Raw genomic sequence first — 25,967 nt, forward strand, 5'->3', positions numbered from 1 at the left:
AGGCCAGGGACAGAGTAGACATTCATAATTGGTAATTCATGTTTTTGGTTAGAATGTTATGTGCTCTTCTATGCTTTTTCCAGATTTGGCATGTTTGGTTATCGAAGTTTCAGCTTTCTAGCCGAACTTAGGAGTGGAGGTCTGGTGTGTTAGAGCTTGAGGTAGCTTTTTTTTTTTTTAATGTCTGCTAGACTTATTACTAAGATCCAAGATCCCCTGGAGAAGGAAATGGCAACGCACTCCAGTATTCTTGCCTGAAAAATCCCATGAACACAGGAGCCTGGTGGGCTACAATTCAAAGGATTACAAAGTCTGGACACGACTGATCGACTAAGCAGACTTATTATGGATTTCCAGGTGGTTCAGTGGTTAAGAATCTGCCTGCCAGTGCATGAGATGCAGGAGACACTAGTTCAGTCCCTGGGTCAGATGCCCTGGGGTAGAAAATGGCAACCCACTCCAGTATACTTGCCTGTAAAATCCCATGGACAGAGGAGCCTGGCAGGCTACAGTCCATGGGGTCACAAAGACTTGGATACAGCTGAGCACAGGCACAGAGCTACAGATACTACTGATACTGTTTTATGTTTTAGATAGGTGATTTCTAGTCCTTTCGTACTGTACATTCATCTCCCAATAGGTTTTATATAATTATGCAAATAATAGTGTGAAAAAATTTTAGTGCATATGGCAACTTCAGAAAGTAGCAGTAGGGGTTTGTCATGAAACTAAAACTCTTTATAGATAGCTCCTAAAAGGTTAGGAATCATGGTTTCACATGGTATTGGTAAAGCTGATGAGCCTATTTGGGACTTTCTGGACTTCGTGGCTCCCTTATCAACCTGTCAAGGTTTAGTTCCTGGACACAAGAAGTTTTATAGGGAGGTCTTTGTGTTTCTTCTAAATATGAATTTCAAGTTTATCATAGTTTGAAATCTGGTTTTTGGTACCTACTATTGTTTACATGTAACAGTGCATGTGTTTCTAGATTTCGGCAAGTTCAGAGTATAGAAATTAGGATTGACTGAATGAATGAAACTGTCAGACTTTAATACTCTCTAAGCCTGTATGGTTTTAAATTACTATAATAGCTTTTTGTTTTTAATGCATCATTTAGAGATCTATTTATATAGTCCTCACTCTCTATATATATAATATATATTATACGTATAATATATATTATATATACCAGTTCCAGGGGGACCTCTTTTGGGTCATAATGTTATGGTTCTTATCAATAACTTAGTTTGAATACATTGACTTGACTATGTTGTTGTTGTTAAGTCGCCAAGTTGTGTCCCACTCTTTATGACCCCATGAACTGCAGCATACCAGGCTTCCCTATCCTTCACTGTCTTTTGGAGTTTGCTCAAACTCTTGTCCATTGTGTTGATGATGCCATAGCCAGAGTACTTCATAGGTGATGTTATGTATTCTGTTGCATCAGATCCAGAGACACATAATGACTGATTTCTCTTTTTGTGATGTTAAAATTGATCATGGGATCATATGCCATCCCAATTCATCCATCATGATATTCTCTGTCAGCTTTTCACCTAATGATTTGGAAGCCAGTATTGATTATTGGCTAGATCCAATATTTCATTAGCTGTTGCAAGTAGTGATATTCTAATGTTGTCATTTCTTTATTAGTTGGAATTCTAAAGAAGAGTTCTATAGTGAAGAACTTTGCTTAATTATTTGGTTTCCTTTGTTAGTGTTTTGGGTATTCATATAAGACAGGATACATGCTAGACCTTTCCCTTTACTTACTGATTTTCAGAATAATTGCCTAACTCCCTCTGGAGGTAACCAATAAGTTTTTCTTTTTAGTATCTTCATGAACTCAAGAATTTTTAAGAAATAAAACAACATGTTTTATTTCAATTTCACCAGTTTTTTCATTAATGTTCATTTTCTGTTATAGGATCCAATGCAGAGTACCCCATTACATTTAGTTGTCATATCTCCTTAGTGTTCTTTGGTCTAGAACAACTTCTTAGTCTTTTCTTGTTCTTAATGACCTTGACAAGTTTTGAGAAATACTTGTCAGATGTTTTGTAGACTGTCCCTCGATTCGCATTTTGTCTGATGTTTTTCTCATGATTAGACTGGGCATATTGGTTTATGAAAAGAATACCAGAGGTGAAGTGTCTTCATCATATCATATAAAGGAGATACATGATCTCTTTGGTGATGTTAACCTTAAGCACTTGGTTAAGAGTTGCCAGGTTTCTTACTGTAACAAACACTACATGTTTATTCTTCCAGTTTTTGTCTTCATCATTCTTTCCCTAAGCACACCTATTGTCTCTTTTTTTTAACATCTGTTTTTTGGGCTCTTGTTTTTCTTCTTTTTGATCTTCCTTCAGGGAGTTGATTGCTTCATTCATTTTTCAGTTTATGGCAGTGGCAGAATATTTAATTTCATTTTTTTCTCTGCTTTGGCTCAACATTTTTTTGAATGTTCTTTTTAATCAGTTTTGTGCCTTTTTGCCTCTTCAGTTATTCCTACGGAAATTGATGTTGTGCTGTCCTTATTATATGTTATTGAATAATTTGGGTTTTTCTCTGCCAATTATTTGAAATTGGCTGCTGTAGTTGCTAGAGAGGTAGGGGATTGAGTAGGGAAAAGGAAAAGTTAACAGGGTAGTGTGTTGGGCTAAGTAGTTTTTCACAGTACTCTGTTCTTAATACCACTTCTTTCTTTACTATTCTACCCCATCTGCTTTTGGCAGTCTTGGTATATATATATATTAGATCTAGGGATTTTACCTCTTTTTTTTTTTTTGAAATACAGTTGATTTACAATATTGTGTTGATTTCAGGAGTGTAGCATAGTAATTTGTTTTTTGCAGTTGTGTTCCATTATAGGTTATTACAAGATACTGGATATGACTCCCTGTTGTTGTTGTTGTTGTTGTTTAGTCACTAAGTCATAACTGACTCTTTTGCAACCCTTAGACTGTAGCCCCTCAGGCTTCTCTGTCCATGGGATTTCGCAGGCAAAAATTCTGGAGTGAATTGCCATTTCCTTCTCCAGGGGATCTTCCCAACCCAGGAACTGAACCCATGTCTCCTGCATTGGCAGGCGGATTCTTTACCACTGAGCCATAATTTGCTGTGCTATAGTAAATCCTTCTTGCTCATCTATTTTATGTATAATAATTTGTGTCTGTTAATCCCATACTCCTAATTTTTCCCTTCTCTCCCTTTTTGGTAAACATAAGTTTGTTTTCTATGTTTGTGGGTCTGTTTCGGTTTTGTGTGTAGATTCATTTGTATTATTTTTTAGATTCCACAAATAAATGACATCATATAGTATTTGTCTTTCTGACTGACTTCGCTAAGCATAATATTTTCTAGGTCCATCCATGTGTTGCTGTAAATGGAAATATTTCATTCTTTTTTAGGGTTAAATAATATTCCATTGTGTGTGTTTTATACATGTATACGTGCCTTATGCATGTACATATATATACACACACAGGCCCCATATCTTTTTAAGCCAGTTGTCTATTGATGGACACATCCATGTTGAGTATTATAAATAGTGCTGCTATGAACATTGTGGTGCTTGTATCTTTTCCAGTTAGAGTTTTCCTCTTTTCCAGGTATATGCCCAGTAATGGGATTACTGGATCATATGGCAACTATATTTTTATTTTTTCAGGAACCTCCATACTGTTTTCCTTAGTGGCTGCATCAGTTTACAGTCCCAGCAGTGTAAGACAATTCCCTTTTCTCCACATACTTTCCAGTGCTTACTGTTTATGGACCTCAAAATGATGATTCTGGCCAGTGTGAATTGATACCTTATTGTAGTTTTGATTTGCATTTCTCTAACAATTGGCAATATTGAGCATCTTTTCATGTGCTTGTTGGCCATCTGAATGTCTTTTTTGGAGAAATGTCTATTTAAGTCTTCTGTCCATTTTTTGGACAGAGAGAAGGCAATGGCAAGCCACTCCAGTACTCTTGCCTAGAAAATCCCATGGATGGAGGAGCCTGGTAGGCTGCAGTCCGTGGGGTCGCTAAGGGTCGGACACGACTGAGCGACTTCACTTTCACTTTTCACTTTCACACATTGGAGAAGGAAATGGCAACCCACTCCAGTGTTCTTGCCTGGAGAATCCCAGGGAAGGGGGAGCCTGGTGGGCTTCCGTCTATGGGGTCACACAGAGTCGGACACGACTGAAGTGACTTAGCAGTAGCAGCAGCAGTCCATTTTTTGGTTGGGTTGTTTAATACTGAGTTGTATCTGTTGTTCATATGTTTTGGATATTAACCCCTTGTTAATTGCAACATTTGCAAATATTTTCTGTTCTATGGAGTTATATCCATTGTGTTCATAGTTTCCTTTGCTGTGCAAAAGCTTTCAAGTTTAATCAGGTCCCGTTTATTTTTGCTTTTATTTTTATTTTTTTTGGCTTTAGGAGACTGAGCTAAGAAAATACTGCTACAACTTATGTTGAAGAATGTATTGCCTATTTTATCTCCTGGGAGTTTTATAGTGTTACATCTGAAACTGATGGTGGGTGAGGCTGGTCCTGAGGCTAGTGCCAGCCCACTGGTGGGTAAAGCCAGGTTCCGATGCCACTGCTGAGGATTCCAGGACTAGTGCTAGTATACTGGTGTGTGGGCCTGGGTCCTAGGCCCTCTGGTGAATGGAGACATGTCACGGCGAGACTCAGGGCACAAGAGGTCTCAAGGCAGCTGGCCTGCTGGTGAGTGGGGCTGTGTTCCAGCTGGGCTAGTTGCTTGCCTTTGCCTGAAGTGTCCCAGTACTGGTGCCCATAGACTGGTGGCCTCGGCCAGGTCCTTTTGCTAATAAGTTAAAAGGAAGATTCCAAAATGACACTTGCCAGCACCAGTGGCCTTGAGATAGAACAAACTCCTGAAACATCTGCCACAAGTGTCTGTGTCCCCAGTTTCCTCCTGCCTCTCTGGGAGGCTCTCCAAAATTAGCTGGTGGGTCTGACCCATGCTCCTTTCAAATTATTGCTTCTGTCCTGGGAGGCTCTTAAAAATTAGCTGGTGGGTCTGACCCATGCTCCTTTCAAATTATTGCTTCTGTCCTGGGTCCCAGAGTGTGTGAGATTTGTGTGCACCATTTAAGAGTGGAGTCTTTGTTTCTTACAGCCCAATGGTTCATCTGAAAGAGAGCACTTTGGCCTACAAAGCCAGAAGTTCTGGGGACTTGTCTTCTTGGTGAGGAAGCCCAATGTGGGATTCAGATCCCTTGCCCCTTGGGGAGAATCTCTACAGTTAAAATTATTCTCCTGTTTGTGGGTTGCCCACCTGGGGGTAAGGGTCTTGCCTATATTGCATTTCCACCTTTCCTTCCCAACTTGTTGTGGTTCTTCTTTATATTTTTAGTTGTAGAAGATCTTTTCTGCTGGATTCTGGTTGTTCTCATCAGTAGTTGCTCTGTAAATATTAATAGTTGTATTTTTGGTGTGCCCATGGGAGATGAGTTCAGGGTCTTCCTACTCCATCTTGACCACATCCATTTCATTTTTTTCGTCAGTGTTTTCTATTTGTCAGCATATAGAGCCTGCAATTTTTTGTTAGATTGATATGTAAATATTTAAAATTTTGGAGCTATTATAAGTGGTATAATTTGTTTTCAGTTATTAATATAAAAATATTTAATTGATTTTGTATGTTTACCTTATACTTGGTAAACTTCCTTAATAGTTTTATGGTACAGCCAGATTATTTTTTTTTAGCCAGACTGTTTTTAAGAAATTACAAACTAGGAATAGTTTTACAAATTCATTTTTGCTGTTTTAGATGAAATGTCAAATCTTAACTCTTGAATGAGATGAATTTTTCTTTTCCTCACTTTCCTTTAGCAGTATACATGCTTAATTAGCTTTATTAGTAATTAAATATTTGTATGGTCTGGTGATGAAAGCATCAACCAAAAGAGCCGAATTTCATAGATTATAGTTTTTTTTTCTCCTTTTGTAATTAATAACAGTAACATTGACTAGTTTTAAGAAAAATTTTATTTGTAACAGTAAAAATCATGATTTTTAATGGGAGAGTATAATTTGGATAGTTTTGAGTTTTTCGTATGGTATGTCTTTTAGCTATAATAATTGTTCTGTTTCTTCTCTTTTTCCTTTAAGGTATTGGGAGAGTTGCTGCTACATCATTAGGAAATTTAGCTAACCATGGTTCTGAAGATTTACCCCTTCCTCCTGGCTGGTCTGTGGACTGGACAATGAGAGGGAGGAAATATTACATAGATCACAACACAAATACCACTCATTGGAGCCATCCTCTTGAGCGAGAAGGACTTCCTCCGGGATGGGAACGAGTTGAGTCATCAGAATTTGGAACCTATTATGTAGATCACACAAATAAAAAGGCTCAATATAGGCATCCTTGTGCTCCAAGGTAGAGTATTGACTATTTTAACCCTTTTGTTTGGAGATTGTCTAATGTTAGATTTTGAACTTACATTTTCATCAGAGAGAAAAGTGTCCTGATGTTTGATTTGAAAACTTTATCTTTCACAGCTTCTGGACTTATGTTTAGTAATGAATGACTTTATTATTTTTTTTTCTTTTTTTTATTGGAGGCTAATTATTTTACAATATTATATTGGTTGATTTTGCCATACATTGACATGAATCCGCCCCAGGTGTACATGAGTTCCCCTTCCTGAACCCCCCTCCCACCTCCCTCCTCCCTTTATCCTCCCTCTGGGTCATCCCCGAACACCAGCCCCAAGCATCCTGTAACATGCATCAACCCTGAACTGGCGATTCGTTTCACATATGACAACATACATGTTTCAGTACCATTCTCCCAAATCATCCCACTCTCACCCTCTCCCACAGAGTCCCAAAGACTGTTCTATACATCTGTGTCTCTTTTGCTGTCTTGTATACAGGGTTATCATTTGCATCTTTCTAAATTCCATATATATGCGTTAGTAATGAATGACTTTAATAATTAAAAATCTTTTTAAATAAACCTCAAAAACAGGATCAATATTCGTATGATCAGGTTCTGCTTTAATATGCCGGAATGTTTTTGTTAAAGATACCCAGAGATTGAAATAAATAAAATACTCATCTTTTTACATTTAAATTTCTTTAAAAATACAGACCTACGTTTGAATGTGTAGAATATACTTTTGAGTTATAATGATGTCTTGTTGTTTATTCAGTTTACAGATATTTTATGTTCTGTTTCTTAACTGTTGACAGGTAAGAAAGCAAAAATCTTTCAGGACATCTCAGATCTGTTTGATAAATATAGCCAGTGATCCTTTGGGTTATTCTGACTGATGCTGGCCTATCAGTAGATTTCATTGATAGCCAGATTTCTACCCTTTGAATTCTGTAGCCATTGCCAGATATGGCTGTTGAGCACTTGAAATATGATTAATCCAAGTTGAGATGTGTTATAAAATACACACTGGATTTCAAACATAAAATGTTTCATAATGAAATTTTACATGTTTGCAGTTAACGACATTGAGCTTTTAAGAACTCAGCTGTAAAATTAAAAATAGGTAGAATATCATCATCATGTTGATAGCTGTTGCTTAATATCATCTAGCATAGCACAGATGTTTGGTTAGAGCATACTTTTGCATTTTTTAGAACCATTATAATTATTTTGAAAATACATTTTAATATTATCACCCAGAAAACTAAGATTTATCATTATTGTGTTGTTTTAATCATTTTACATGTTTGGATTTATTAATTCAACTTAGAAAAGCAGGTTTTTTCCAGTGATTCCATTTAGTGGCACTCACTCAGTGTTTATTGAACAAGTGAAGTTGTCGTGCTTTCAGAAGAGCCAGATTAACCATTCTGCATTCGTTGGGCTCTGGCCCCTCGGCCTACTTTCCCCACCATCTCAGGCAGGCTGCTGCTACTCTCCATGGCATTTTCAGGCCTGTGACATGCGGATGATTTGTCAATTGTCCTTCCCACCTGATCACAATTCTTAGCCAAGGGCAGGGATGAGTCCCACTTATTTACTGCTGTGTCCTCAGCACCAAACACAGAAATTCACACAGGTAGATGTTTGTTGAATGAATAAATGACAGAAAATGATAGAAATGCCCCCCCTCCCCCGCCAAAAAAAAGACAGCAAAATGTGGTTACAGTTTGATGTCACCAAATGGCAGACTTTCTGGTCCATAGAAAAAGTTTGAGTGTATAGTGAGCTTAGTTTTCTGTTTGTCATCATTAATCTTATATTGTAGAGCAGAGTTTAATAGTTCACAAAGCAGTTTTACAGTTTGCCTTTCTCAGCAACTCTGTAGACTTTAAAAAGGAGAGAGTAAACACCTTAATCTCAGATAGGTAGTATTAGTAGCTATTTGATTGTCTGTATTATGCTAATCATTATACATAACTCTTTATTATACTAGGCCATTTAATCCTTAGAACAGTCATCTCTGGTATGAATTTATTCCAGTTTTACAAATCAGGAGGCTAAAGTTTAGAGAAGAGAAGCAGTATTCATCTTCATTCATACAACTTGTAAGTGGCCAGTTTGACTTCAAAGCCTCAGTTCTTTCCCACTTCTGTTCTTTCCCATCCAACTGTGCTATCAAAGAATATTTCACTTTGCACCTATTTATGAAAGAGTTGAAGATAAAATTCATTACACATTGATCTTTAAATTGTTAATTACAGGGTAATCCAACACTTACACTTTAGTCCTAGTTTAGTACTGGAATGACCTTTTCTGATATACACATAAACGTTTATGTTTGGAGGTAGGCTCTTCCAGTTTTGTCTCCAAGTCTGGAATAGGCCAGTTTGGTCTCTCAGAATTCTGTCTTTAACTTTCAAGTGGTTCCTTGAACCTTCAAGCTTTCCTTAGCATTTTCCCATGAACAGCTCTCATCCCACCTTGCTGTTCACCCTCCTTCTCCCAACACATATAGGCTGTTAGAAATAATTGAAAATGTGGCCTTTTTTTATTTTAAAGTCTCTGATTTAAAACAGGCGCTAATCAGCTCTAACTCCCTTATGCTCTTGTAAGGTTGTAAAAGTGGAAAGGAAGTGGTATAGTTAGGTGGATAGTTCAAGCACAGTACTCATTACTACTTTAACATCTATTCCATACCCCCTTTTCAACCTAAAGGAGAAAGAAAATATCCATTCTTATTTTGAGAAAAATTATCACCTTTTCCAATATAAATTTATAGCTAATTACTTAGTTATTACTAAAATTTATGATTCTAGTTTTAAGCCTCCTTATAAAGGTTATAACTTAGCTCTGAATTTTTTTATAGCCTCCTTTGAAGTTGCCCTTGAAAAGAATAAATATCAGCCAGAAGAAACCTCTTTAAAAATATGTAAAGATTAGCTTAGTTCTCTGTATATCACTAATGACCTTTAAGTTTCCAAGAGAAGGTGAATTTTACTTCCCCTATAGTATAGTTAAAAAAAAAAGAAGTAGAAGTTTGGGCAAGTGGCACTTTGAAAAACAAATAGTATTCTTATACTTCTTGTTTTATTTAGGGCCATTATCCTAATGAACGTTGATTCTGTTTTCTTAGTGTACCTCGGTATGATCAACCTCCTCCTGTTACATACCAGCCACAGCAAACCGAAAGAAATCAGTCCCTTCTGGTACCTGCAAATCCTTATCATACTGCAGAAATTCCTGACTGGCTTCAGGTTTATGCTCGAGCCCCTGTGAAGTAAGTGAATTTACAGCACAGATTTTTGTTGAGGGGTGAGTGGAAGGCTGAAGGGAGTCTCTGGGCTGCTTAAACCACACAGCACTGTGTTTTTTTTCTCTTAATGATATTGGGCTTTTATTTTAAAAAAGGGATATCACAGCTTATAAAGTTTAAAAGTCATTGATTAGAAATAGAAATTTTACGAACATTTATTGCATCTTCACTTTCTGTTAATGTGCAGACCTAGGCTGTTACATAGAGATGCAGTGAAAAGCTTACATTCACATACAGGTAGGATAACTTGCAAATAAGTGATACAATGCCTTGTGATAAAAGGAAGGGCCTGGGTAAGTCCTAGGTACATAGGTGAAACCAAGCAGGACACAAGGGTGGTGAGAAAATATTATGTGTGGTGACTCAGGTTCTGGGATAAGATGATTTGTGTTCACTGATACCTTAGCTTTGTTACTCTGGGCAGGGTGCTTAACTTAGTTTTGTCCTCTGTTAACTGGAGATAGTTACAGTATCTACTCTTAAGGTTATTAAGTATTCAATAAAATAATGCATCTAAAATATGTGTTACAGTGTCTTGCACATTAAAAGAACTCTTAGTCAATGATGACTGTTATTTTTGCACTAAAGGTATAGGATAGTGGTTAAGATCAGTCAGGAAGGAAACTATCTGGAAGGAAAGTGTGATTTCTGTCTCTATTACTTACTAACTGAGTGACCTTGGGCAAGTTACTGAACTTACTTCTAAGTGTTTTTGCTCTACTGAAACATAGGGGATAGTAATTTCATCTACCTTACTTAATGTGGTGAAGCTTAAGTGATTATGCAAAATGGTACAGCAGCTGACTTGAGTAAGCCTTAGTTTCTCATTATTATGAGTGAGCAAGGAAAGCTGCCCCCAAAAGGAAAATATATGGGGCTAGTTTTTAAAGATGGCTATGCATCTTTCTTTGCATTTGTGCTTTTTTAATAAAAATACTTTTAACTTTAAAAAAAAAAAAAAAAGCTCCAGGTGCAAGTTGTGGGAGCAAAACAGCATAATGAAGTCCTTTGCCTCCTTGTGCACTTTTTGATTAATTAACATTCTCCTCCAGTTCCAGCAGATTGTGCACCAACGCTCGCTGCAAGAAAACTGGGATACTAGTCTACTTTTCTCTCCTTCTCTGAATAGAATACATTGCCATTTATCTGTGACATGAATCAAAAGAATATGCAAAATAGGGTATTTCTGATACAATCTACCTTTATAAGAAAAGAGCAATTAATAAGCCAGCAGAATGATATTGATTCAATAAACAGCAAAAAAAAAAAAAAAAGAAGATGGATTTTAATAAAAATTACGCTTTTATTCTGCATTTAGAGGTGATAAAAAAAAAATAAAGATGGCTATGAGTTTGCTAGGCTCATTGAGGATATTTGTTGGGTAGTAGGCAATGTTCTGGAGAAGGAAATGGCAACCCACTCCAGTGTTCTTGCCTGGAGAATCCCAGGGACGGGGGAACCTGGTGGGCTTCCGTCTATGGGGTCGCACAGAGTCGGACACGACTGAAGTGACTTAGCAGTAGCAGTAGCAGGCAATGTTCAGGGCTTCCCGGTGGTGCAGTGGTAAAGAATCTGCCTGCCGATGCAGGAGATGCAAGATATGTGGGTTCAATCCCTGGGTCAGGAAGATCTGCTGGAGGACAGCATGGCAACCCATTCCAATATTCTTGGTGGGAATATTCCATGGACAAAGAAGCCTAATGGGCTATGGTCCATGGAGTCCCAAGGACTCGGACGTGACTGAAGTGACTGAGCACACAAGGCACTGTTAAGTGTAATCATGAATAAATGAAATATTTGCCTCAGAGAGCTCTCTTGGAAAACAGAAGCACTCAAATCAATAATCCAGTGTGATAAAGATCAGTGACTGATATAACAAAGTGCTGTGATTTCAGAAAAGGGGATGTTTGAAAGTATTATAGTTACTGATAATGCAGTGTTTCCTGAACCATACTGTGCTAAACTTTCAGATATGTTCTCTCATATAATCTTCCCAAAACCTATTTTATAGCTAAAAATAACTTAGTCTTTGCTAAGATCATACACATAAGTGGTAGATTTCAAACCTTTATCTCTAATTCCAAAGTTCATACTCTTAACTTTTGTTGTCATTATTTTCTTATTTAATAATTATTATTTACTAAGTATCTATTAAATTTCTGGTACTCTGCTAGGTATTTTACACATAATAATTGCATGTGTAGAGCTGTTGACAATTACATAAGGTAACATTTTGTAGCGTTACTCTTTTGCATTTCAAAAACTAAACTATCAGCATACAATAGGCCAAAGAAGAGTTTTAGAAAGTTTAGAATAATTAGAATGAGTATACAATGAATTTGGAGTTCAGTTACTCAGTCGTGTCGGACTCTTTGCAACCCCATGAACCAACCGCACGCCAGGCCTCCCTGTCCATCACCAACTCTCGGAGTCCACCCAAACCCATGTCCATCAAGTCGGTGATGCCATCCCACCATCTCATCCTCTGTGGTCCCCTTCTCCTCCTGCCCTCAATCTTTCCCAGTATCAGGGTCTTTTCCAATGAGTAAGCTCTTCGAATCAGATGGCCAAAGTATTGGAGTTTCAGCTTCAACATTAGTCCTTCCAATGAACACCCAGGACTGATCTCTTTAGGATGGGCTGATTGGATCTTCTTGCAGTCCAAGGGACTCTCAAGAGTCTTCTCCAACACCACAGTTCAAAAGCATCAATTCTTTTGCACTCAGCTTTCTTTATAGTCCAACTCTCACGTCCATACGTGACCACTGGAAAAACCATAGCCTTGACTAGGTGGACCTTTGTTGGCAAAGTAATGTCTCTGCTTTTTAATATGCTGTCTAGGTTGGTCATAACTTTCCTTCCAAGGAGTAGTGTCTTTTAATCTCATGGCTGCAGTCACCATCTGCAATGATTTTGGAGCCCAGAAAAATAAAGTCAGCCACTGTTTCCCCATCTATTTGCCATGAAGTGATGGGACTGGATGCCATGATCTTAGTTTTCTGAATGTTGAGCTTTAAGCCAACTATTCCACTCTCCTCTTTCAATTTCATCAAGAGGCTCTTTAGTTCTTCGCTTTCTGCCATATGGGTGGTGTCATCTCATATCTAAGGTTATTGACATTTCTCCTGGCAATCTTGATTCCAGCTTGTGCTTCATCCAGCCCAGCATTTCTCATGATGTACTCCGCATATAAGTTAAATAAGTAGGGTGACAATATACAGCCTTGATGTACTCCTTTTCATATTTAAAACCAGTCTGTTGTTCCATGTCAAGTTCTAACTGTTGCTTCCTGACCTGCATACAGATTTCTCAGGAGGCAGGTCAGGTGGTCTGGTATTCCCATCTCTTTCAGAATTTTCCACAGTTTATTGTGATCCACACGGTCAAAGTCTTTGGCATAGTCAATAAAGCAGAAATAGATGTATTACTGGAACTCTCTTGCTATTTTGATGATCCAGCGGATGTTGGCAAGTTGGTTCCCCTGCCTTTCTAAAACCAGCTTGAACGTCTGGAAGTTCACGGTTCATGTATTGCTGAAGCCTGGCTTAGAGAATTTTAAGCATTATTTTACTGGCATGTGAGATGAATGCAATTGTGCAGTAGTTTGAGCATTCTTTGGCATTGCCTTTCTTTGGGATTGGAATGAAAACTGACCTTTTCCAGTCCTGTGGCCACTGTTGAGTTTTCCAAATTTGCTGGCATATTGAGTGCAGCATTTTCACATCCTCATCTTTCAGGATTTGAAATAGCTCAACTGGAATTCCATCACCTTCACTAGATTTGTTCATAGTGATGCTTTCTAAGGCCCACTTGACTTCATATTCCAGGATGTCTGGCTCTAGGTGAGTGATCACACCATCGTGATTATCTGGCTCGTGAAGATCTTTTTTGTACAGTTCTTTTGTGTATTCTTGCCACCTCTTCTTAATATCTTCTGCTTCTGTTAGGTCCTTACCATTTCTGTCCTTTACTGAGCCCATCTTTGCATGAAATGTTCCCTTGGTATCTCTAATTTTCTTGAAGAGATCTCTAGTCTTTCCCATTCTATTGTTTTCCTCTATTTCTTTGCATTGATCGCTGAGGAAGGCTTTCTTATCTCTCCTTGCTATTGTTTGGAACTCTGCATTCAAATGGGGATATTTTTCCTTTTCTCCTTTGCTTTTCACTTCCTTCTTTTCACAGCTATTTGTAAGGCCTTCTCAGCCAGCGATTTTGCTTTCTTGCATTTCTTTTTCTTGGGGATGGTCTTGATTCCTGTCACCTGTACGATGTCATTAACCTCCATCCATAGTTCATCAGGCACTCTGTCAGATCTAGTCCCTTAAATCTATTTCTCACTTCCACTGTATAGTCATAAGGATTTGATTTAGGTCATACCTGAATGGTACAGTGGTTTTCTCCACTTTGTTCAATTTAAGTCTGAATTTGGCAATAAGGAGTTCATGATCTGAGCCACAGTCAGCTCCTGGTCTTGTTTTTGCTAACTGTATACAGCTTCTCCATCTTTGGCTGCAAAGAATATAATTCTGATTTCAGTGTCGACCATCTGGTGATGTGCATGTGGAGAGTCAGATTCTCTTGTGTTGTTTGAAGAGGGTGTTTGCTATGACCATTGTGTCCTCTTGCAGAACTCTATTAACCTTTGCCCTGCTTCATTCTGTACTCCCAAGGCCAAATTTGCCTGTTACTCTAGGAGTTTCTTGCCTTCCTACTTTTGCATTCCAGTCCCCTATAATGAAAAGGACATCTTCTTTGGGTGTTAGTTCTAGAAGTTCTTGTAAATCTTCATAGAACTGTTCAACTTCAGCTTTTTCAAGTGTTACTGGTTGGGGTGGTCATTTAGTATGAATTATTATCTTGGCCAACATAAACATTTCCTTACATCCATTTCAGTCTTCTCAGTCTGTAAATTCATGGCTGTTGATCTGTGGCCTGATGCAGAGGAAAGATATTTTAAGGTTTTGGTCTAGAAGGATCAGTTTTTTTCTCCGTAAGTCAAATTTAAGCCTTGTTAAGTGTAATTTTTAAATATATTCTAATTATAGATATTATTCTACAAAGTATAAACAGTGTTTGTCAGAAGTCTGGTTTTTAATTGATTTGAAATTCTGTAGCATTTATCCATAGAAGTTAACCAAGGTTTGGTGTCTGAGCTCATCTCCAGAAGCCTCTTTATCTTATAATCCATATAGTGTAGGAATGGGCTCTCTTCTTTCAGTCTTGATAGCACTTGATCTACTACTGTGTGTAACCTTTGTTCATTTGCTGATCCTGAGAAGACTCTTGAGAGTCCCTTGTACTGCAAGGAGATCCAACCAGTCCATTCTAAAGGAGATCAATCCTGGGTGTTCATTGGAAGGACTGATGCTAAAGCTGAAACTCCAATACTTTGGCCACCTCATGCGACGAGTTGACTCACTGGAAAAGACTCTTGATGCTGGGAAGGATTGGGGGCAGGAGGAGAAGGGGACAACAGAGAATGAGATGGCTGGGTGACATCACCGACTCTATGGACATGAGTTTGAGTGAATTCCAGGAGTTGGTGATGGACAGGGAGGCCTGGCGTGCTGTGATTCATGGGGTCGCAGAGAGTCGGACACAAGTGAGCAACTGAACTGAACTGAACTGAATCATATATAACGTGTACATACATTTCTGTTTCCGTAAGTTTGGACGAATATGTGCCTGTTGACCTTTGTTTTTTCTGGGAGCTGATAAGATTGAGCAGGTTTATTCTTTCTATATTGTCATTTCTACTCTATAGCAATTGTTAGAAATAACTAAAAAGCTTTCCTTTTGAGGGGAAAAAGATAGTACTTAAATGGAATGCTTTATTTCTTCTGGAAAAAAAAAAAAGACTTCCAAAGGTTATAGTTTCTTTCATCTCTGGTTCTTTGAACTAGCTATAAAACTATAGGAAATTAACCACTTCAATTTTTTTCAAATAGATCAGAACTTTCCCAGAATGGGCCAGTGAGAAGAGTTTATTTATAAGTCCTGTTTAAGCAGTAAAGGAGCAAGTACTCCTTTACTGCTTAAAACAAGAAGTCTATAAACCTTTTAAGTGTTAGTCGCTCAGTCGAGCCCAACTCTTTGCGACCCCATGGACTGCAGCCCACCAGGCTCCTCTGTCCATGAGATTTTCCAGGCAAGCATATTGGAGTGGGTTGCCATTTCTTTCTCCAAGAGATCTTCCCAACCCAGGGATCGAACCTGGGTCTCCTGCACAACAGGCAGATTCTTTACCAACTGAGCTACAAGTGAATTGATACTAAATTTTTGTCTCTGAAGAGGATTAGAAGTGGTTAATATTGTCTGTCAACAAAAGGTGAGTTGTTATCTATGAATTAGGTAATGGAGAATCAATTACTTATCTCATTCAAGAGGTTTTAGCCAAAAAATTATCTTGTTTCTTCTTGTTTAACAAACAATGGACATCATGTAGCTTTCTAAAGTGCTTTAATTCTATCTCTACCAGTAACTTACCAAAGTAATGTTTGGTATACTTCTAGAACTGGCTTAGAACAGGTAATATTCTAATTACTTACTGGTTTTAGTAAAGTTAGGTTTCTAAGTTTGGTCATAGAAGTCTGTAATGTATCACGTAATTGTCAGCAAGCTGAACTATAGGAGACTATTCAAAGATTTAATGTTTAACAGGAAAAAGAACATCAGGAACATGTTTACTTTCCATTATTCCTCACACGCCCCCAGCCCCACCCCAGTCCCCAGTAGTTTGTGGCACAGACTCTTATTTTATTCCTGTGTCTATGATCCTGCAGTATCACTGTTGACTCACTTCTGGGTATAGGAGGAAAGGCAGAGTGGGCATACTGTTACATAAGACAGGCACAGGGAACTTGGGCTATATACGATACCTGGGGCTGGGAATAGCAGTACTTTTTCGGCTCCTGAAGGCAGCATCCACTGGACTGTGAACAAGGTTTTTTGGTAGCATTACAGCAATTGCTGTTTGTGTATATAGGTTATTTATAGTACTGTTTGAATATAATACTGATGTAGGTAAAATATGGCAAAAGAAAAGGATACTGGAGTAGTTTACATTTTATTTTCTGAATGATTTACCTGTGTATAGTATAGTGGCCAAAAGTTAAACTGAACCAGGTTATTTGGCTCATTAAGAAGAATTGGAATTACATACTTTTTTTTTTTTTCTTTAAAAAATTAAATAGCGGGCATAGGCAGAAGGCGAGTCACTAAAGAGAAACAGCAGGGGCAAGGATTTGGAATGAAAATTGACATACTTTTAACATTTATGGTTTTCATTAGAGTGCTTTTTCCTTTTCCCAGAGTATTTTCACTAAATACTCTGATTTTCTTGCTTCTACACAAAATCCTATTCTTGATGCCAAATGCTGTGATTGGGAAGTCAGAAAGTTATCTGAAGCTTTTTTCTTTTTTAAAACTTGAACGTGCATACAGAATGATGTCGTTTAGTTGAAAAATTGGTCTGACTCTGTTACGACTCCATAGACTATAGCCTGCCAGGCTCTTCTGTCCATTGGATTTCCTAGACAAGAGTACTTAAGTGGGTTGCCGTTTCCTTCTCCAGGGGATCTTCCCAACCCAGGGATCAAACCCACATTGTCTCCACTGGCAGGTGGGTCCTTTACCACTGAGCCACCAGTGAAGCCCAAACATGTCTTAAAAACAAGTTTGAGATTTTCTAATATTACCATATTTATTCTTCTCCCTTCTTTTTCTTGCTGTAAAGTATCCAGATGATAAATGAGCTTTAACATGCTTATAGTTCACCTGGCATAAATTTAAGCATCTTGAATCAGTAGACATTGCTGAAATGCCCCTTAGCTATGAAATTCAGACTTCAGGAGATTAAGGGTTTTTGTTGTTGTTTGGAATTAATGAATCTGTTTCAAACAAATAAGTAAAATCTTAAGCTACATGAATGGCAGAGGTTCTAGGAAACACCTTACAACTGTTTCTTCATGGAGACTCAGTATTTTTTGTAGTATGTCTCCCAATTTGGCCAACAGTTGGAGTTTCCCTCTAAAGAGAATATAAAACTTTCTGCTAAGTTTATCTGTTAGTAAATTTGCAGTGCTCATTAAGTAATTACTAAATATGGGGTCCAAACTATATTTACCTTGTGATTTTGTGCTTCTGGTATTCTGGTACACATACCCAAGTTGTACAGAAATGTATGTCAACATGCCAAGCACAGTATGTGGCTCATAGTGGCTGCTCTGTGTTTGTTTGCTGTTTCCCTTTAAAAAAAAAATTATATGATCCCCTTGGAATAAGATGATAAATTAGTTACCAAAGAATCATTGGGTAGGAAATGTTATAGATTATTAAAAATAAATTTATTAGAATTTACAGTTAAAGTTCTTTCCTGTCTGTTCTGCAGTATGATTTGAGAAATATAGTATATAGGTATATGCCTTCCTCTAGTTCTTTTTCTAGTCTTAGTAGGTATTAATCATTCAGAACTATTACTGTCATACATCTTGGTTCCTATAGTTTTCTACCTTTCTGATCTTTTAGTCACTGAACAATTTTGCAGTATATATATATATATATATACACACATGTATATACATACACACCTCTTTAGGTTTCATCCATAAAATAAGATGATTGGATTAGAATGCTGTCTTCAGGTCACTTTCAATGCAAAGTGTAAATTAACCACTTTAGTAGATTGTTGAATACTTCGTCTCAGTATGTGATGAATACTTCGTCTCAGTATGTGATGTACTTACCATTGAAAAGGGACTAAAAGCCGTCTGAAATGTATATAAATGAATCCATTCACATATCATGCAGTCTTCTACAGTCTGTATATTCTCATTCTGAAAAGAGCTGTTCTTTCCTTTCGGCATGAGTTTCTCTGTTTTTTGTTGTTGTTGTTTGTAATAGTGTATACTCAACCTCAGGATTATACAGCCCACAAGTGATGGTTCCTTTTCATTTGTTTACCTGTTTAGCTCCTTGCTTGGTATAGTGAACAGTATACCTCAGAGAGCTTTATCGACACTAATGACACAAATGATCTTGCCTATTTTTTTGTATTGTTCTTTGAGGGACAGTGTGGTCTAATGTATTCTTACCTTCCCAAAGTTAACTTTGGATGAATTTAAGAACAGCATGAAATGTGTTCTTCAAAATTACAGAACCACAGTGATTTGAAATCGGTGTTTCCTAGTGTTAATATTAGAATAATATATAAGATGAACAAAATAAGTATTTTTAAATTGAAATTGAAATGAAGTAATATTAACAGATTTTTCCTCTTCCTAAAAAATAGTGTATTTAGCAGATAATAACTTGGTTATTTTAAATTGAAGTTTATGGTTTATTAATTATAATAAAATTGATACTTATAAAATAGACCAGTTTACTAATATAAATATATATTTATGTGTATAGTGTGAACATATGTCTGATTGTGTTTTAAAACAGATATGACCACATTCTGAAGTGGGAACTCTTTCAGTTGGCTGACCTGGACACATACCAGGGAATGCTAAAGTTGCTTTTCATGAAAGAACTGGAACAGATTGTTAAAATGTATGAAGCCTACAGACAGGCTCTTCTCACGGAGTTGGAAAATCGTAAGCAGAGACAGCAGTGGTATGCCCAGCAACATGGCAAGAATTTTTAAGTTAATTTTTTAAAAACAAAATTTAAGTTTTATAAGGGCTTTAAAATATTTTCACAGATTAAAAAATTGCAAATACTTTGGTTAATAAAGGCAGCTTACTTTTTGGAAATTATAAAATTCTAATTTTACATGTATTTTGTTATTAAAAATATTATTTTATTGAGAAAAAAATGAGTTTATCATTTTAAGGGCCAACAATGACACTCTAAATGCTGTATATCTGAAAACTGCTTTGCATATTCTTGATGGAGACAAATGTCATTTAACCAGATATTAAATAGGAAATGATCAGTTGGTAAACTGTCACAATAGTAGTACCTTTCTTTAAAAAACGGAGAAAGAGATAATGTATGCAGTATTTAAAAAGCGTTTACTGCTGTAGTATGGAATATTGTCTGGAATTGGATAGTTTCAATATTACCATTGTGTAGTTCAAAACAAAACAGGACCTGGAACCTTTATTGTGATACGTTTTTATATATAATATATAGGGTTACTCCTCCTCTCTGCCCCCAAATGTAAAGAACTGTTTTAAAAGATGTTGGGAAAGTATTTTTTTGGTATGAAAGTGTGAAGGACCTGAAATATTTCAGGAATAAATTTAGGTAAAAGGCTCCAGCCTGTGTGGGAAAGTTGTGTACAGTATTCAAGTGTTGCTAATGTTACTTCCTTCCTTTGGGCCAGGGCTCTTATGGCATTTAGTAACATGGTTCTGGTGAGACTGAGGTCGCTTCCCAACAGCATAGCAGGTTGCCATCCTAAACGACTGGGTTGAGCTGCCAAAAATGACAATCAGGGATTCATTAAGAAATTTTGGTCATTAAATTGACTTTATGTATTTTTTATCTTCCAAGAGTTTGTCACAGAAGTTTAAAACCTGGCATTTTCCTCCCAACTATTTTCCTTTTGGTTTAGTAGTTATTAAGACACTGTTCATAACTAGCACAGTACATTTGACTGCAGACAAATTTGTGGCACAGCTAGCCTATAAATCTCTGCAATTCTGTGAATTTCAACACTTGTTGAAATAGCTGTTCAGTTATATTTACATGTGTTGTAAATATGTAAATAAATTTTTAGTTTAGGTAATCTTTCAAAATATAAAGTACTCCTAGTTAGATATCAGTGAATATGAATTATTGATAAAATGTTGAAAATGTTAAATGTTTGATTTTATATAACAAGCTTATTAAATATATTTTTGTGGAAACTAAATGTGTTGCATTTGAGTCCATGTTTTATGCATAATGCTTATAAAGATTCTACTTTTCCATTCAGCAGGCCCATAGGCAAAGGAAGCAGAATGAAAGGGGTATCCAAAAATAAAAATAGGCCAGTGGAATTTTATCAGTGGGAAAAGTTATTTCGCAGGCCATGTGATCAAACTTTGCTAAGACATGAGCTTATATATCTTATGAACTCTCACATACTTTTCCATCTTTACTCTTAATAATACCTTTCCTTTAACTAAAGCTTAGCTATTTCTAAGAAAGTTATAAATTACTCTGTTTTAGAGCTCCTGGATAAGAGGCATTACTTTTTTTTTTTCATTACTGCACATTTTTATCCTCTAAAAAGTATGAAATTCCACTACAGATTTTAGTAATTAGAAATACAATATAGAATCACTGGTTTAAAAGAACCTAAAAGGGATCAGCATACATATGTTAAAATGAAAAGCTAAATCTGTAATGGTGTCAACATTAAAGAAAATGCATTTTGAATTTAAAAAAAGAGAAACTTTTCCGCTTCTGTATCAGCACCTCCCAAACATTTCCAAATTCAGTTGTTTTTAATCTTAGGAACCAGAGTAAACTTTAATAATAGTTCACATGTTAAAAGAATAAACCTATGATGAATACATATCTTTGTGTACCAAATGAAAAAATATACAATGCAGTGAAACTCAAATACATATACAAAGTGATTTTTTTTGTGCATTTTTGATCAAGAGGTTTATATTCTATATTAATAATATAAAAGAAGCAATATATAGTTTCTGATAAAGCAACTAAAAAGCTCTTAGATGTCTTTTATAATAAAAGCTAATGGTATATGTAAGGTGGTATAGGTTGAATCAAGCCTATTGAGCTATGTTTTAACAAATGCCTATGTGAAATAATTTAAAAATTCTTCTGCAGAAATGAAATGAGCCTATCCAAATGTGGAGTAATATTACTACATGGTTTAACTATAACCCGGTAGTAGTATTTAGTAAATTCAAGCAGAACACATGTACCGTTATCATAAATAGACAAATTCTTTAAATTATAATAGCATATTTGAAGACAAAATCAAGAAACTATACATGTTAACAAATGATATAACCATGCATACATATATCTGCTTATTAAACACTGAAGTAAAAGAACTAAGCTGTTGTGCAATCTTCAGAGGTGCTTGGTATTTTACTCTGTTCTGATGGAAGCATTTTGTATGTTTGCATGGAAACGTAAAACAATATTTAATTGACAGTTTGGTCATGCACCTGTATTTTTTAAATTGGGTTACATTTTCTTCTTTTCTGATTGTTCAGTAGATTCTGACTTTGGTGCAGGAAAAGCTTGATGATACAGATGTCTGTGGGTTGCTGCTGCACTGTAAAGCTTGTATAAAGCCTAGAAATAAAATAATCAAGATTATTTAAAAAAATGATATAACATTTTATTAAATACACAGATATAAATTTTTTCCTTTTAGTGTAATTTATGGTACTATATAAAATTTGGCATGCTAAATTTGGAATCCTTAGTAATCTGTATAACATATACTAATAACTAGTATCTCAGCAGTCAAAAGTATTTTCAACTCTCCAATGTGTGGATATTACTACCTCTGTGGGTTGATTTCTATGGTAAATGTTCTATCCTTGAACTGCATTTTCTTTTACCATTCCCACCTTTTGGAGCTGAGCTTCCTAACCACTGTGCCCCAGGGATGTGGAAAACTCATATTGTGAATATTATTAGTTTTCAAGGAATTATAAGAGCTCATAACTTGTGATTGCCAATAGCTAATTTATTATACACAGGCAGAACCCCCGCTATTGGACCTTCCTGATAGGTTTTTCAGACAGGGACCACTTTTTATTCTCCATAATTTCCTGATATGGTCATGCAAATAAGCACGTGTGTTACCCCTCCCCCACCACATGGGCTTTCTCAAATATGCTCTCTTGCCTTGATTCCACTAATCAGTTCATAGCTTACAAAACCTTTATTCAGAAACATTACCTTAGAAAGTCTTTCTTCATTAAAACTACCTCTGTCGTCGTTATTTGTCTGTGTAACACTGTTTGAATCATAGAAATGTTTATTTTACATACTGCTTTCTGAAGTGTCCATAAATATTTTTATGTTTTTTTAACCCCTCAGCTAGTGTCTAAAACTCATTATCTCCTCTGACTTTCACATAATGAACACTCAGTTAAGACCAATTTATCTGATGTAATTCTAGAGTCTTTAAAAAGTCTGAGTATTTTTAAAGGTTGGATAAAAGCTTGATATCCTCAAATAGAATTTCCAGGAAATTCCATTCATTTTTATCTTTTTGAGTCTATATGGCTATTTTCTTAAGTCTGAATTATACCATCATCAATTTACAAATGCATACTGGCACAACCTTAGTTCTGTTCTAACATATTTAGTTTAATCCATGTTTTCTTAAAAGTTCCTATTTTTTCTTAAGATTTGATTTACAAAGTTGAAATTTATTTTTACTGTTTTAATAAATTCATTTTACCGAATTTTACATAAAATAATTCCTTGTTGACTTATAAATATTAAATATATCCTTGGTATCTGATTGGTAGACATGATCTAGTTATATATAAAACAGCAGAAACCAAGGAAAGAATTATGTACTGTCACTGTAGTTGCTGAAGATCAATTTTGCTTTCTGAAAGTAATGACCTAAATGATTCCACAGAAATAACTTTTCTTATGTGAAAATGATTGCTTAGAAACTTAGATTTTTCCTCAGATACAGACTTCCTGCACATGTGGAGTGGGAGAAATGAACACTAATTTACAGGTCAGGTCCGAGGTATGCCAAGAAAGTTAGTTATACTACATACTGGCCTGAAACCTGCTTAAAGTGTTACAGATAACTCATTCAGAAGCCAAAGTTGAAAACCACTTCTAAAGGTTGGTAGCTCTATTGACTCTGCATTAGTTAAGTTTCCTCAAGATTTTCGTAACTACTTGTTTCACTCTGCAGTAGAGCAAAATGCCCAATGTTAGAGCTTAAGATTTTTGAAAATTTCTAAACATTCAGAAATAAAATATTCATGATAATCAATTCTTGTGTTTCATATGCAGATAAAATCATATATCATGTTCAGAGTAAATATTTTAAAACCTATCTACATTGAAACATCCTTTAATGACTAGTTGGTTTGTAAAATAAGACAATCATAATGTTTAAAAATATACAAATAGTTCTTAATTTAAGAAGAATTTAACTTACCTCATTTGTACTTCCCTGTGGTAAAGGCAGATTAAAGGGGAGAAAAGAGAAGTATATATCCTGCTTCATTAATAGCACTATGATAATCAACCTTGTTTACATTAGTAATTTGTGAGCATTTAAGAACAAAATACACCTTGAGGGAGGGGACATGTGTATACCTACGGCTGATTCATGTTGATGTATGGCAGAAACCAACACAACTTAGTAAAGCAGTTACTTCCAGTTAAAAATATTTAGACCATATACCCCTGCAGATTTTTTCAATTTAGATTACATATTTAATCTTTGGAAGAACCCAATTCTATATTCATCACAAGTTTCAGCATCATATTCTAGGAGGGCTTTGGGATTTACCTTAAATAGCCCCTCTTCATCTTTTGAGGTTGAGGGGCTTTTTGAGGCAGTGGCTCAGAGGATCCAATTTTAATTAATTCTTTTCCAGCAGTGCTACCATTTATCAGTATATATCTCAACTAGATTCTTCAAAGACACACGACAAATCCATCAATTACAATTTGGTTTTAAAGAGTATAAACATACTCAATGCTGAGAGAATTGTAGCTATTACTTGCTACCTGCAGACCATAAATATTCACAAGTCTTAACTCCAAAATTTTATGAAGAATCTCAACTTTAGTTTCACTAAATTCTCTGAAATTTTCATGCGGTAATTGAAGATACTTCCAGAATGAAAGGTGAGATGATTCTTATTCTGGTGTGTTTATCATTGTTTCCCTGTCCATAATCAATTATTTGAACAGCAGATCATGGTGACTCTGGGTTGGTTAATTGGACCATAGAGGATAACTGACCCAGAAGCAGCTGATCCAGAGGTTGACCTGGACTCATTTTAGGGCCTGGTACAAATGAATAGTTCAAAGACAATCTGAAGTAATCAGATACTGTGCTGAGAGATTTTACTAAAAGAGACAGTGATACAACTTCAGATGGTCATTTATATATGCTCCTAACAACGGTTCTATGAAGGCCTACAAGACCTTCTAGAACTAACACCCAAAAAAGATATCCTCTTCATAATGAACTGGAATGCAAGAGCTACCTGGAGTCAAGAGCTACCTGGAGTTACAGGCAAATTTGGCCTTAGAGTAACAAAACGAAGCAGGTCATAGACTAAAGAGTTTTGCCAAGAGAACGCACTGGTTATAGCAAACACCCTCTTCCAACAACACAAGAGAAGACTACACATGGACACCATCAGATGGTCTATACCAAAATCAGAATGATTACATTCTTTGCAGCCAAAGATGGAGAAGCTCTATACAGTCAGCAAAAACAAGACCAGGAGCTGACTGTGGCTCAGATCATGAAGTCCTTATTGCCAAATTCAGACGTAAATTGAAGAAAGGAGGGAAAACCACTAGACCATTCAGGTTATGACCTAAATCAAATCCCTTACGATTATACAATGGAAGTGAGAATCTATTTCTCTGATAGAATAACTGAAGAACTATGGACGAGGGTCATAACACTGTACAGGAAGCAGTAATCAAGACCATCCCCAAGAAAAAGAAATGCAAAAAGGCAAAATGGTTGTCTGAGGAGGCCTTACAAATAGCTAAGAAAAGAGATGCGAAAGGCAAAGGAGAAAGGAAAGATACAGCCATCTGAATGCAGTTCCAAAGAATAGCAAGGAGAGATAAGAAAGCCTTCCTCAGTGATCAATGCAAAGAAGGAAAGGACAACAATAGAATGGGAACCATCTCTTCAAGAAAATTAGAGATACCAAGGGAACATTTCATGCAAAGATGAGCACAATAAAGGACAGAAATGGTATGGACCTAACAGAGGCAGAAGATATTAAGACGAGGTGGCAAGAATACACAGAAAAAAACTATACAAAATAGATTTTCATGACCCAGATAACCACAATGGTGTGATCACTCACCCAGAGCCAGACATCCTGGAATGCGATGTCACGTGGGCCTTAGGGAGCATCACTGTGAACAAAGCTAGTGGAGATGATGGAATTCAGTTGAGCTATTTCAACCTAAAAGATAATTCTGTGAAAGTGCTACACTCAATATGCCAGGAAATCTGGAAAATTCAGCAGTGGCCACAAGACTGGAAAAGGTCAGTTTTCATTCCAATCCCAAAGAGAGGCAA

At 36.4% G+C, this 25,967-nt stretch overlaps 2 protein-coding genes across 4 annotated transcripts in view; one reads left to right on the top strand and one right to left on the bottom strand.

Annotated features, from left to right (window-relative positions):
- The window catches only part of SAV1 (salvador family WW domain containing protein 1), a 29,470-nt gene extending 8,882 nt beyond the window's left edge, over positions 1-20,588 (top strand). Inside the window, exons 3-5 of one of the 2 annotated variants that reach the window (XM_055436968.2) lie at positions 6,138-6,408; positions 9,548-9,691; positions 19,139-19,263. In XM_055436968.2, coding sequence (XP_055292943.1) covers positions 6,138-6,408; positions 9,548-9,691; positions 19,139-19,166 — 443 coding nt within the window. In that variant the 3' untranslated portion in view covers positions 19,167-19,263. Of the gene's footprint in view, positions 1-6,137; positions 6,409-9,547; positions 9,692-19,138 lie in introns of both variants that reach the window. The other variant, XM_055436967.2, reaches the window with a different exon arrangement.
- An 841-nt stretch (positions 20,589-21,429) lies between these two features.
- Positions 21,430-25,967, bottom strand: part of ATL1 (atlastin GTPase 1) — a 76,102-nt gene continuing 71,564 nt past the window's right edge. The window contains exons 13-14 of one of the 2 annotated variants that reach the window (XM_055436965.2): positions 23,841-23,855; positions 21,430-21,991 (exon numbers count right to left, since the gene is read on the bottom strand). In XM_055436965.2, the coding sequence (XP_055292940.1) occupies positions 21,881-21,991; positions 23,841-23,855 (126 nt within the window). In that variant the 3' untranslated portion in view covers positions 21,430-21,880. The remainder of the gene's footprint in view (positions 21,992-23,840; positions 23,856-25,967) is intronic. The other variant, XM_055436966.2, reaches the window with a different exon arrangement.

Source organism: Moschus berezovskii, chromosome 9 (assembly GCF_049115385.1).
Source record: "Moschus berezovskii isolate FMDL1 chromosome 9, NW_MosBer_1.0, whole genome shotgun sequence".
NCBI lineage: Eukaryota > Metazoa > Chordata > Mammalia > Artiodactyla > Moschidae > Moschus > Moschus berezovskii.